At 40.3% G+C, this 13,998-nt stretch overlaps 1 protein-coding gene across 9 annotated transcripts in view; it reads left to right on the forward strand.

Moving 5' to 3' along the window:
- C12H16orf70 (chromosome 12 C16orf70 homolog) overlaps positions 1-7,688 on the forward strand; it is a 50,344-nt gene extending 42,656 nt beyond the window's left edge. For 6 of the 9 annotated variants that reach the window (XM_030581422.1, XM_030581419.1, XM_030581420.1 and 3 more), the window contains 4 exons: positions 1,725-1,768; positions 3,306-3,364; positions 5,049-5,121; positions 5,647-6,640. In XM_030581422.1, the coding sequence (XP_030437282.1) occupies positions 1,725-1,768; positions 3,306-3,364; positions 5,049-5,121; positions 5,647-5,736 (266 nt within the window). In that variant the 3' untranslated portion in view covers positions 5,737-6,640. Of the gene's footprint in view, positions 1-1,724; positions 1,769-3,305; positions 3,365-5,048; positions 5,122-5,646; positions 6,641-7,476 lie in introns of those variants that run through there. The other 3 variants (XR_004002791.1, XR_004002792.1, XR_004002793.1) reach the window with 3 other exon arrangements.
- The last annotated feature ends 6,310 nt before the right edge of the window (positions 7,689-13,998 follow it).

Consider the following 13,998-nt stretch of genomic DNA (forward strand, 5'->3'; position numbering starts at 1 on the left):
CAACATTGATTGTCTCCCTTGAAAGTCCTCACTTGCATAAGGGACAGTGCTTTGATGGAAGTAACATCAGCGAGAATCTGAGTTGGGCTAAAAAGAAGGGAAAGGAAGGGAGATGGGGTGTACATTCATGTGTGTTTAAATGAAAGTCAAATTTATGATGTACGTGAGAGTATCAGCACTTACTTTCCTTCATTTCCTATTTAAATACGGTTTCCTAAGGCTCTTGTGCAGTATTTCACACTCCCATTTCTGAGTACTTGTATTCAGTCCAAGTTGTTTTGTGCCTCTATTATGGATATATTTGATTTCTTTTATTCATCCTTTATTTTCCCAACACGCACCCACCACACTGAAACTTTGATCGTATGAAGCCCATTGAAGAGTCTGTAAACCCTTCCATGGGCTAGCAGTGTGCAGTGCAATTCTATCACTGGCTGTTCATTGGTACAGTGGGCATATTTCTTAAACACTGAACCCAGCTGTATTGGGAACCACTTGCTTGGTGGTGAGTGGCAATATAAATGAGCCTTTGGTCTGATTAAAGAACACTTCATGGTTGCCCCCAGAGAAGACATTTTCCATTTTAAAAAGTCCAGAGATGAAAGGAAATACATGCATAGGCTGGAAAAATGGCGAGCAAGCAATTTGGTGTGCCTGGTTTGTTGGGACTGCAAACCATATGTGATGCTGTTCCTCTGTTCTGTCTTTTTTCATTCTTTTGAGAAACAAGGATTAAAATTCCTAAGATTCTTGCTTTTTCTGCTCTTCAGAGAGCGGCGTTCTTGTACACCAGCTCATATAAATGGAGCCAGTCTGGAAAGCAGAGGTTGGCACGACTTGTGCCCATACATTCATAATGTTTTTGGGGAGGAGTGTTCCACGAAGGTGTGGCTTGGGGTTTTTGTCTTTTCTCTCTCTCTTCCCTCTCCCCCTCTCCACCCCCCCCCCCCCCCCCGTAGGGATTACTTAAACTGTTCTGGTTTGGGAGTGATTGGGTCAAATCTGAGGGTTTGTCGGCTTCTTAAATGCATACAGTGCTTAGTCTTTGCAAAGTAGCTCACTCACAAGAGTTGATTTGTTGCTACTGCTATACCTATTACCTGACACTGTACAGTTTTGACAAGTCAATTCAGTTCACAGAGAAGTAAATAATGTCTTGTTTCTTCCACTCCTGTATTTCCTTTTTTTTTTTTTCTTAGAAGTAGGGGCGGCTCCAGGCCCCAGCACACCAAGCGCGTGCTTGGGGGGGTGTTCTGCCGGTCGCCAGGAGGACGGCGGACAGCCAGCCTTCAGCAGCATCCCTGCGGAGGGTCCTCTGGCTTCGGTGGAGCCGCGGGACCAGCGGACCCTCCACAGGCACGCCTGCGGGAAGTCCACCGGAGCCGCGGGACTGGCGACCAGCAGAGCGCCTCCCGTGGCATGCCACCGTGCTTGGGGCGGCAAAATGTGTAGAGCAGCCCCTGCTCAGAAGCCAGTTAGTCTTTAAAGGTTACTTTTAAAAATAGTGAATGGGCAAATCTGTGTCTCCAGTGTTGTTGTTTAATCTAGTGGATTTATGTTTAATCAGTGGGATTTTTTTGTTTTGTGTTGTTTTGACCACTTTGTGTGATGCTTTCAAGTTCCCTGATCTCTGAAATCATTTTTCAAACTCTTTTTGAAATGTATCCAATATGAAAGTACCAAATGTAATTTCCAGAAGAGCATTTTTTGTTTACCTTCCTCAGATAGTGCGGATTCACAGACTGAAACATGCACAACGTACAGCAAGGTGAGTCTTCATAAAAACAACCAGAACAGCGGCCAGTATAAATTAATTGGCTGTTGAGTGTGCGGAACTCTTACTGTGTGTTGCAGAAATAATAGCAAATAGAAAGATGGTTTTTTAAATAAGGGAGTTCAAATTACTCTCCTCCCACCAAAATTTAATTTTAATTTTTTTTTGGATTTGGATTTTTTCAGTTAAATTGTTGTAGTTCAAACTTTTTACTCTTAACACAGTCAGAAATATAGTGCAGTCAAACCTTGGGCTTTGTCTTCCAGTAAATTATGTTATGTTTCCAATTTTAAGGCACCTAAGAGTTAGAAAGATTAGAGATACCTTTGAAATGTAATATTAATGGTGGAAATCAGGAGTTAAGCTAGAAATAATTTCACATGGATGGATTTGACAATAACTGTTACAGATTAATTAAATATCTTTAGAGTAGTGACAAGATAACTGCACTCTTAGGAATTTCATTTACTCAGATATGTGTTTCAGGGTGCACCTTTGAATTTTTTTTTAGCACTTGCTTTGGGGTTTGTCTGCACTTTGTAATGAACTTTTGACAGTGGTTTCTATTGCATAAAGAATGGCCCATCATTCAAACCTTCTGAAAACAGTGTAAAAAAAAAAATCCACCAGATAACAGTAAATCAATCTTTTTGGTTAAATACATCATGTATTTTACCAAGCGGGGCAAGAGAAACATTAAGTAAAATGCTTCCACTACACATATAGAGATGCCTTTGACATCCAGGTGGGCATAAATACCACTCAGTTGGCTTCTGGAGTGAGGGCTGTTCAACAACACCACACACTTCTAGCCTGTAGCACTTCTGGTTCCTGCCAGTCTAGGGAATGAGACTGGGCCTGTGAGGTGAACCCAGGTGTTATGGTAATTGGAGTATCTAAATGCCGCTGCAGAGCATTGACTGCTTTACTGAAGGCAGGAGGCCTGTATCCTCCTTTGCTTTCTGATTGAATTATTTGATGTACTTCAGTGCTTCACTGCATTGTTACATCCCTTCAATATAAAGCAATAGCTTCATAAGCTGTCATACCACAGGAGTGGATAGTACTGGGAATTCTCAGTCGAATAAACACTGCGCCTGTCTTGCATCCTGAACTTGATCTCAGCAAAGTTCTAAGAGAGTGCCTTCCTGTGGGAAATTTCAGATGCCTTATTCTTTGAAATATCTCCTTAAAATGATGGACACAGTGCTTTGTGTTTCTGCCATCAAGCCTACACAGGTTACAATAGTATTTCATTATTTGTTGTTAATTCAGTTAAAGTCCACTTTCCACCTAAAATGGAAACTAGTTTTAAACTAGGAGCAGTCTCCTAGCTGTAGGTTCTGCTGAGTAAAGCTGGCTCCAATCACAAAACACTTTCTAAACATAACCTTCATAGTTCATCGCACTCTGTGCTGCCTTTTGGTTTGTACCAACACTACAACCAAAATGTGCATGAACCTCCTCCTTTGTGTAAAGAAAAGCTTTCATGTGACTCTCTTATTCTAACACCCTTTTAATATGATTACAGTGGGATAGTATTCAGGATCTTCTGGGACATCCTGTGGAAAAACCCGTGGTACTTCATAGGTAAAGATGCTGTTTGTCTTGTTATCCTGTGTGGTTGGCAGGAAGTGAGCAGCTGACAGATGATTACCACAAGGATAGGTCTGGTAGTAATTATCATCAGGATTTATGCCACCTCTTTGCTGCTGAAGCATCAGTTCTGCTGCCTCTAGCTAGGAAAGCTCACTACCATTTGGGGGAATCAAGAATCTGTAATATATAACAATGGAATTCCAGCAATTCTTTTAAATGCCAAAATCTATCCTCTGTTGCGCAGTGGAGAGTATATATAGAACATAGTGGGTGTGTGTATGTTAACAAATAACGTACTTTATTTTTGTGTAGTGGGTGTGCCCAAATAACTTTAATCAAGAGCAGCAGCCTATTCTAGAGGACAGTGTATAAACATATGGCATGACACAATCTCTGCTCCCAAGAGCTGGCAGTCTAGCATGAATGCACATGTTCAATTGTAAATCTACATAAATCTAAACAATAGTGTCAGTTTAAGTAGTTCTCATCCAGTTCTGGAATATGAGTAATTTTACACAATTTTGAGTCTGTGAAAGTGCGTAGAAGTATTCATTTGACAATATCTCTTTTGTAATCCAGCGTATTCACTAATATAAGCATTTTAGTAGTAGGCAGCATAATTTAGACTTCACTTTTTATTGAAAAAATTGGAGCTGCCTTTTTAAATTAAGGAGCCTATTCTCTTTGTGGACACTTTCCCCTATTACATTTAATTAATTCAGATACAATCAAGTCTTTCCAGTGTAAAATGAGTAGTTGAGAGATTGGATGGCTCAGAGAATTAGTGATGACATATGGACCCTTTCATCATAGGTCACTGGTTCAAATCAATATAAGATGCATTACCATCTGATGATGTGACATTTGCTATGTCACATTCAGTTAAAGAAATTCACCAATTGTAGAGGAAGCCAGAACTTACTAAGAGAAACCAGTCCTAGCTATGCTGAAACTACAGTATAAACAAGTCTTTAAATTTTATATTTTCCAGGTGTTTTAAGGATCTGACCTAAAGTCCATTGCAGTCAATGGGAGTCTTTCCTTTGACTTCAGAGGGGCTTTTGATTGGGCCTATATTGATTAACTGCTGCAATTCTCCTAAAAACAAAACAGCGTTTAGTTCTTGTATAGCTTAAATGTTTATGAAGCATATGTGAAAGTCAAGAAATGTATTTTTTTTAAAGGTAACTAAATTTAATTAGGCATGTCACTTCAGACATAAATAACTACTTTGCTAGAGATTCAGTATTTTTAAATGACTAGATTAATATATGTTTTGCAGAAGATACCTTTAAAAATAGGCTTCCTAGTAATTTTTACTTGAAAAAGGCATGGGAGAGAGATGCATACGTGTGCATGCACAGAAAGGTCTAGTTAAAAAAGTCCTCTTTTTCTTGAGCTCCTTCTTCTTCGTTATTTGGTTTATATTCAGTTTTTCCTTTCCAGCCTTGGTTGAATGGGAACGGTCTCCTGCAGTCACTAATTGTCCCACTAGGTCCCCCCATAGTTCAGCACCACTCTGAGGAGTGACCCATTTGAAATCCAAAAGCAGCATAGCATCGTAGCACAGATAAATGTAATCCCTCCCAATTTAAATTATCTTGGCGTAAGAGAAATTGACAAACTTGCCACATAATCACAGGTGGTTATTATTTCACATTTCTTCTTTTTTAAGGTCATCATCTCCAAACAATACTAACCCATTTGGATCAACGTTTTGTTTTGGACTGCAACGAATGATCTTTGAGGTTAGGAAAAAACTTTCAAATTTGTTTGTGTGGGAGAAGATGGTGTGGAGTTTGCTTCTGGATTTTACTGCAGCTTTTTGTCTTTCCTATATACCTATGAGAGCCAGCATTCGAGAGCGGCTGTAATATCAGGGAACATGGCACAAGTGGGACATTTACCAACCCTCTCCCCAGGATTAATCCATCTCTTGTGTTTAAGGCTGGTGCATCTACCTTGTCATCCATGACTCATGCTATTGGGAGATGTGCTTAGTTATCACTAAATACTTTGGGTGGTGGTGAGTGCCCATGTTAAACGAGTGTGACTCTAAATGACACCTGGACATTTAGTAGTAATTTTTTAGAATTGGCAAAGATCTTTAAGTGTTTTAATTCCACTTATCAGTTGCTTAAATTTTTTTTTAATATCTCTACATTCAAGCATATAAATACTGTAACTGTGTCACTGGCAACTTTCTGAGTTCCCTTTGGCCTATGGGATTTTTTTTTCTTTAATTTCTCTTTTTCTCTGCCCTCCTTTTGCAGGTGATGCAGAATAATCACATAGCATCTGTTACTTTGTACGGCCCAGCAAGGCCCAGCAGCCAGTTGAGAACGTCGGACCTTCCTCAATGAAGCATTACCTTCAAAATCAGCTAATCTAAATGCTACAAAACTAGTACAGCGTGCCTTGATTTACTGCCACTTATATGGAAAGCATGGTATGATTTTTTTTCAAAATAAAATTCCTCCCGTCCATGCGTGGTGCGGAGGGAAAATTCTCTCAACCCTTCATCATAAGGCATGGAACTAGTGATGGAGGAAAGCAGCTAGATGCCTGTGTTGTCATTTTACTCCTCTCGGTTGGCCGTCTCCTGCACAGTACAGACCTGAAGAGACTGTCTGTCCTTCCTGAGCTGGCAGAAGGAGCATTAATGACTGCAAGAATTAGAAGCACAAACATTCTGAGCCTTGGAGCATCTGGAAACAGGTATTGATATTAGTCTGTGTTTGTGTTACTGTATTGATGTGGTGGTCCTGTTTTAAGAAACCAAGTATATATACATACATTATATATATACACACAAATATAAACACATAGATAGTTCTGTGGCTTAGGACATGGTACCAAGTGTGACAAGGGTGTATATATGTCCATGATTTCAGGCACCACATCTTTGTGTAACTTCAGAACAAGCAAGTAGCATGTGCATAATACTTGGTTGTGTAACATTTGCACTACATACACTTTAATTACTTGATAAACATTATCTTCACTGAGGAGCATCTGTGTACGGGATGTGATGGTTATTTAATGTACGCTGCGCATTAAGCTTATTTATGTGGTGGATTGATGAATAGTCCACCTTCCTGCACTAATATTTACTTGACAAGCTGAAGCAATTGTTTTTCTGCCATGCCTGGTTTACTAACTTTTTTTCATATGCCGTTTCCAAAAAAAACCCCAAAATCTGGAAGAGATTATTCCTATGACTGAAAGAGGTTTTTCTTTGACAGCATTTTTCTTTGTACTTAAAAAATCCATCCCATAAAAGAAAATGCAGTTGCCTCATCTACAAACATATTGAAATATGTTTGTTCCAAACCCCTAGCTCCTCCCTATGTCCTGTAGAAAAGGAGAAAAGAAAGAGAATTTGTAGTGAGTATGTAGATTATTGAGAGAAAAATTCCCCAACTCCCCCAGCACCAGGAAACCTCTTCCCATGTCTGCTAAACTATAACTTTTATTTAATGCCAAAGTTTTAGCCAAAGATATCCTCAATCTAGTTTTACCATCTCCGTCTATATAATCTAACTGCACACCCCACCCCCAGGAAACAGGATATAGGCTGTTCTCTAGTCAGGAAATGCTGCTCACTGCATTTTATCTCAAGTGGATGCTTTGAGTTTGTAGTTCTCTTACAGTCTTATTGGGGAAAATAGCGTGTGTTCTTTGAAATATTAACCCTTTTTAAAAATGGAAAAGAGAAATGTATAATTTTGTCCCATTTTTAATATTTTGGTGTAGCAACTTGTGATACATAGACAACAATTTTGTGAGTTTTACAATGTGTGTACAGATTTTGTAAATATGACATTTTTGTAATTTTAACGCCATGTACAGTGTAATCCTGTATAGTTTATCAATGAATGGGAGATAGGAAATAGAATGTTAACTAGTGTTTTGGATCCTGGACCAGTAGCAGGGATAAATGTGATTTGGTTTGTGTGAGTGAGAGAGTTTGTGCGTATGATATTCTTTGCCATTTAGTCTTCCTGTATACTGTGACATTCTAGAGTGTTTTATTAAAACAAAAAAGCCCCACTGAGACTCTATCTAAGGAAAAAGTTACTGTTTACCTTCGTTATTCTTAGGTGTTACTCCTGTTGAATTCCTGTTCAATCTGTGCTGTTTCCTGTGGTCATTGCTTGCTGAGAAAATTCTACACCTCCGTCTATTTCTTTGTTTCCTCTCAAATTTTCATTTTGGTTTACATAGCCCTTCTGTAAATTAAACAGAATACATAATGAGCATGTACACTGAAAGACAAATAAAATGCGACTCTCAGTTACTGTTTTGTGTTGCATACAGTTGCTGGGTGTTTTTGTAATAAAGTGGTGAATGCTTCTGCTTTATTTCATGTCATTTACTTATTGTATGCAGGATAATTTTACCAGGGAGTTGGAAATAAAGACTCCAGGATTCTGCTCCAATCTCTAGCACTGGCTTGTATAAACTTAGACAAGTCACTGTCTGTGCTTTAGTTTACCCTTATGAAAATATGTTAATTTCAGAATTAAGCTACCTCACAGAGTTTTGAAACGTAAGTATTTCTAGAGCACTTCACGATATTAGAATAAAAGGTGCTGTATAAATTCATACATGTTTCTAAATATAAAGCTAAAATATGATTGCTAATTATTAGTTAATTTTCTTAAATCTCTTTTGAAAATTGACCTACATGAGACTTCAGATTAGAAGCTCTGTCCTGGTGTTAGCAAAATTCTCACCATCTTATAGAGAAATACAGACTTTCACTCTTCCGTGGCTCATCCTTCTGAAAGGGATGAAGGCATCCTTCTGTCAACCTGACATGTCTCAGGAGATGTGCTGCCTGCCTGGAGCCCATGTCCCAGAAGTTACAGAAAATTTGCTGAGCATCATCTGTTGCTCTAACCACTACTCCATGCTGCTCATCCACATGATCAGATATTACCTAGTTTGACCCCAAGTAGATCAGCAGTGACTACTGAGCTCTGGGAGCAAGAGGGATGGGAGGACACAGGCTGTGTTCTCATCCATCCTCCTGATTGAGTGTAAGGACCCATGCGGGGACACGCACATCCTGGATATGAATGCTTGGCTGCACAGATGATGTCAATGGGAGGACATCGGCTTCCTTGACCATGGGATGCTGTTCCGAGAAGGTTTGCTGGGAAGAGATGGAGTCCACCTGACTAAAAAGGGGAAAAACCTCTTTGCTCACCAACTTGCCAGCCTAGTGAGGAGGGTTTTAAACTAGATTAAAAGATTGGGGGAGGGGGAAGGGAGCACAGGAAACTATATTATGGTTGTGACACTGCACCCCATAGTCGTCATAGTTGTATGATTATGATATAATTATACATCTAGTACAAGATATGTCTTGTTAGGTATCATTGGAAAAGTTATGATTTGCTGAATATAATTATCCTATTTGTGTGCATGTATCATTTTTGTATCTAAAGTTATGAATATTTATTATGTATCTGTATTTCAATGTGGTTACACCTGGATGACACCCACTTGTCGAAGTGCTTCCAGTCTAGACAGCCTGTTCAGGGTAATGGGCCATTAGGGGAAACAATAGGCCTTAGGAGAAGCATATCACCCACCTGGTTAGCCTTCCTGTAAATGTTTCAGCCAGCCTGTGAGTAATGGCTGCTATGACTCAGCAGGGCATGCTAGGACATATGACCAGACCACATGACACTAAACTATTTTGGTACCTGTATTTTTCCACAAGCTGGACTGGAAACTGAGTTTGGAACAACGGGTTCCCACCATATGGAAAAGCTATGTAAGGTGGGGTGTGACATTATCTCTTGGCTTCACTTCCCACACAAGAACTCCTGGAACCTGAAGAACTGAACTGAACTGAACTGAACTGAACTGTGGGAAATGCTGGACCTAGGCTAAAGGTATTTCTAGCCTGTGTATGGAAACTTGGTGGACTGCTTGTATCATCAATCAGGATCTGAATAAGCAATTTCTCACCCTATCTAGTATTTTAGGCTGAGTTTGCGGTTTTGTTTATTTGCTAGGTGTAATCTGCTTTGATCTGTTTGCTATCATTTATAATAATTTAAAATCTATCTGTAGTTAATAAACTTGTTTTATGCTTTATCTAAACCAGTGTGCCTTTAAGAGAAGTAAGTATCTGGGGAAAATCTCAGCTCTGTGAGCAAAGGCTATTGCATATCCTTCCCACATGGAGGGAAAGGCGGACTTTAATAATGAGCTTACATTGTACAGGTCTCTGGGCACTGTAAGACAGTATAATTCTGGATTTATACTCAGGGAGCCGGGAAATTGGCTGCCTGTCTTTGAGTGGCTTAGTTAAAGCACTTGGAAAACTCGGTTGGGTGTGTGACGCCACCTGTTGTCGTGTTGGGTGATACAGCCAACTTTTCCCAGCCCTGTTATCTCCAACAAAGTAGCATGAGCAGGGCCAGCCCAGCTGGGTGGTTAGAGGGACATAGAGGTTCCCACGGCTCCCAAACTGCACCCCAGGGGTGACAATCCCCATCACAGTGGTTATAAGCCACAACAGGGAAATCAGTGGGAGAAACTGCTCAATGTCTATATGCAAATGCTAGGAGTATGAGGAATAAACAGAATAGAAATATTAGTACATAAGCTACATTTTTACTTAATTGGCATCACACAGGCTGGATGGGATAAATCTCATGACTGGAATATTGGTATAGAGGTGTATAGCTTGTTTAGGAAGCACAGGAAGAAGGTGTTAAGTTATACATGAATATGTACACTTGGTCTGAGGCCCAGAAGGAAGTGGGAGGCAGACCACTTAGAGAGTCTCTGATAAAGATAAAAGGGCTAAAAATGGGGGGAGGAGGAAGGGTAATGTGGCAGGAGTCTATTATAGACCACCAAATCAGGAAAGGGAGGTTGATGAGATATTGCTAAAAAAAAAAAACAAATACCCAAAATACACAGTGTAGTAGTAATGGGAGACTTTTAACTGCCAGGCATCTGTTGGAAACAATAAGGCAAAACACAGAATTTCTAATAAGTTCTTGGAATGTATTGGGGACAACTTTTTGTTTCAGAAGATGGAGGACGTAACCAGGGGGACAGCCATTTTAGACTTGATTCTGACCAACAGGTCAGTAGCAAATCTGAAGGTGGAAGGCAATTTGGGCAAAAGTGATCTTGAAATGGCAGATTTCATGATTCTAAGGAAAGGAAGGAGTGAGAGCAGCAGAATAGGGACAATGGACTTCCAAAAGCAGACTTTAACAGACTCCGAGAACTGGTAGGTTAGGTTCCATGGGAAGAAAATCTAAGGGAAATAGGAGTTCAGGACAGCTGGCAGTTTCTCAAGGAGGCAATATTAAAGGCACAACTGAAAACAATCCTGAAGAAAATAGAAAGAGTAGTAAGAGGCAGTACGGGTTCATCGGGAGTGCTTTTAATGACCTGAACTGCAGGTGGAGGGATCTGCTATAGAGAAGCTCACACCAAATAGTTAAAATGAGTGGGGATGGGGACAGCAACTTGTCTTGCTCGGCTTTATCAGACGCCTGCCTCTGATCAGCTGAGTTGAGGATGTTTGAGTGGATGGGGAGAGAGGGGCTTTAAAAATGGTGTGAGGGAGGCCAAAAATGAAGCAGGTTTCTTTTTTTGTAGTAGCTGTTTATAACCCTTTTCTCTTTAATATCTGTTTCTTTATTTGCTGCTGTTTGTCTTGGGCCAAAAGATGCTCATCCCTAAGGTAAGTGCATTAGGGGAGATGGCATGGCATGTTGTCGTAATTTGTCTTCTGGTGTGCCAAGTATATGGGGATTGGAGCTTCTGGCAGTTCTGAATCACCTAGAGGGTTCACCCCTGAGCGCCGGATAGCAGCTGGATGGCTGTGCTGCAGAAAACAGCTACATCTTAATGTGTGTCAAAGTCCATCTCGTGCTATGCTCTCCCTGGTGCCTCTGGAGCCATGTATGTCTTCACACAAGCCTTGCACTCTCTGGCCCCCTCAGCACATTACCACTTAAGAGGTATAAATTAGCCCCTTATTTTATTTAGTTGTGTATATTTTCTGTTTGGCAAAATAGTGTGAAAAACAATCTTATTTCTCTTATCAACCAGTTCCCAAGTGCAGCCCTCTCCAGCATGTGTTGCTGCCTTGTTTCAGGAGTAGCCCTTTTGTCTGATGTGTGTGTTGCAACTCCTACAGTGCTGACCTTTTCCCAATTCCCCCTCTCTTTATAAAGCTGATCCTCCTGTCCTCCTCATCAGATATGGGGCCAAATCCTACTCTCCTTACTTCTGCAAGCAGCCCATTGACTTCACTAGACTACTTACACGACTAAGACAAGTAAAGTTAATAGATCTGGCTGCACTGTTTCCAGCAATGTGCTTCCCATCAGGAAAATCCAACTTTCTGTTACCAAGAACCATTTTACTTTTAGTTCTGAACAGATTTCATGCTGAAATGACATATAAGCAGTGTGTTCTAACTGATAAATGCACTAATGATTGCTCCCGTTTCAGAACTACATAAATGTTTCCTACAGCTCAGCACCATGGTCATATGGTGATTCATCATTATCAGAGCCTGGTTCAGAAGACAAAGATTCCAGCTGGCATTTTCAAAGAGAGCCTGTGCATGTTGGCTCCCAACTCCTATTGGAATTCAATGGAATTTGGGCACCTAACTCATTTAGGCTCCTTTACAAATCCAAGCCTGCCTTCCTTATCAAGATTTTATGCTTGCCTGAGCAATCCACGAACTGTGCACAAGCATAAGCTTGCACATCTGAAGTCTTGCCTTTGGATCTGCCCGAGACTGCTCTTTAAAGTTTTTTTACTCTAGAATATGAAGACTGGCTTCAAGACACTATTTAATGTAGCAAAAGCACTTACAGATTGATGACATTTTACAGCTCTTTAGTGGAGGAATTTTTTGCTAATCTTTTATTGGAAAAGCTGTTCTTTGTAACATCATTTAGTGCTTGAAATTGAGGATTATCACTTTTCATAAGCACCAGTATTGCATCTTATGCACTGAGACTAATACTCTATCTGTTTATTACGGTGCGATCACATAGGCTTTTCAACCAAGTCAGAGCAAAATATCATGGTTCTGTGTGGTGGAAGCATAAATATTGAGGTAATTGCAATAAAATACAACTCCATTCCAAGTCATTCCCTTCGTGCAAACTACATTCCAAGATGCTTCAGAGTTAAATGTAATCACCTAAAATAAGGAAGAGGGGAAAGGAAAGTAGAAAAGTTGTCTTCAGTGTTGAAACAGAGAGTGGATGAGATAGAGGGACTTTGATCAATCCCAAGCCACAACTGATTCACGTGATGAAATGTACACCTGTAAAAATGGCCTGCTGGAAACCTATGCATTATTTCGAGTACTCTGGTGTGACTTAAGTTGTGCATCATTCTCTGCTATACCTTAGTGAATTTCAGCCACAAAAAGAATGTAAAGCTGCTTCCCAGCTGTTAACCTAGTTCCACATTCTCAATTCAGGGGTAGGCAACCTTTCAGAAGTGGTGTGCCGAGTCTTCATTTAGTCACTAATTGAAGGTTTCGCATTCTAGTGATACAGTTTAACATTTTTAGAAGGTCTCTTTCTAGAAATCTATAATATATAATTAAACTGTTGTGATATATAAAGTAAATAATGTTTTTAAAATGTTAAAGAAGCTTCATTTAAAATTAAATTAAAATGCAGAGCCCTCCCCCCCCAGATCAGTGGCCAGAATCCAGGCAGTGTGAGTGCCACTGAAAATCAGCTGACGTGCCATGTTCAGCACCTGTGCCATAGGTTGCCTATCCCTGCACTAATCTATCCTTTATTCAGCAGCAAACTATTTCTCATGATAGGTCACAGCCATTTCCTCCCAGCTCATGGACTGTACTATTTTAAAGGCAGGGTGGCATTTCCCTTACAGACTTACCCCTGTTTGAAAGTGGGGTTAAAACATTAACTTCTGCTTTTGGGTCAAAACGTGTGCCCTAAATTTAATTCTTCTTTTCCCCCCAGTTCTACATCTGTGTATATATGCACACTCAGTTTAACCATTTTAAAGCACTATGTATGATTTCAGTCTTGGAATCTACTGTAAGGGTTCTAAAGGTTCCAATCTAGACTGGAATTTCTTGAATTGATCAGTAGGGTCAGTCTCATTCCACGATTAATGCACTTAACAGAGAATTTTCCATGTTTTTGTTTGTTTGTTTTTTAAAGGCATCCCAAATGTTATGGGTAAGGCTACAATTAAGTCACGGAAGTCATGGAATCTGTGACTTCCCTTGACCTCCGTGACATTTTCTGCCCTGGGGCTGGAGCTCCCCATCTTGGGGAATCCTGCAGCTGCCCAGCCATGGCGGTGGGGGACCTGGGAGCCCCAGCAGCAGTGGGTGCTGAACCCACCTACCCCTTTTGTCAGGGATATTTTTAGTGAAAGTCAGGAACAGGTCACAGGCTTTCCGTGAATTTTTGTTTATTGCCTGTAATCTGTCCATGACTTTACTAAAATATCCGTGACACAAACTTAGCCTTAATTATGGGTGATGTTCAGGATGCGACATCAGTTCATAGAAGTGGAGCTTGATACTCCTGAACGGTTGGTTTCCCTGCTTCTGAGTTACCCTGAGA

This window comes from Gopherus evgoodei, chromosome 12 (genome assembly GCF_007399415.2).
Source record: "Gopherus evgoodei ecotype Sinaloan lineage chromosome 12, rGopEvg1_v1.p, whole genome shotgun sequence".
Lineage (NCBI taxonomy): Eukaryota > Metazoa > Chordata > Testudines > Testudinidae > Gopherus > Gopherus evgoodei.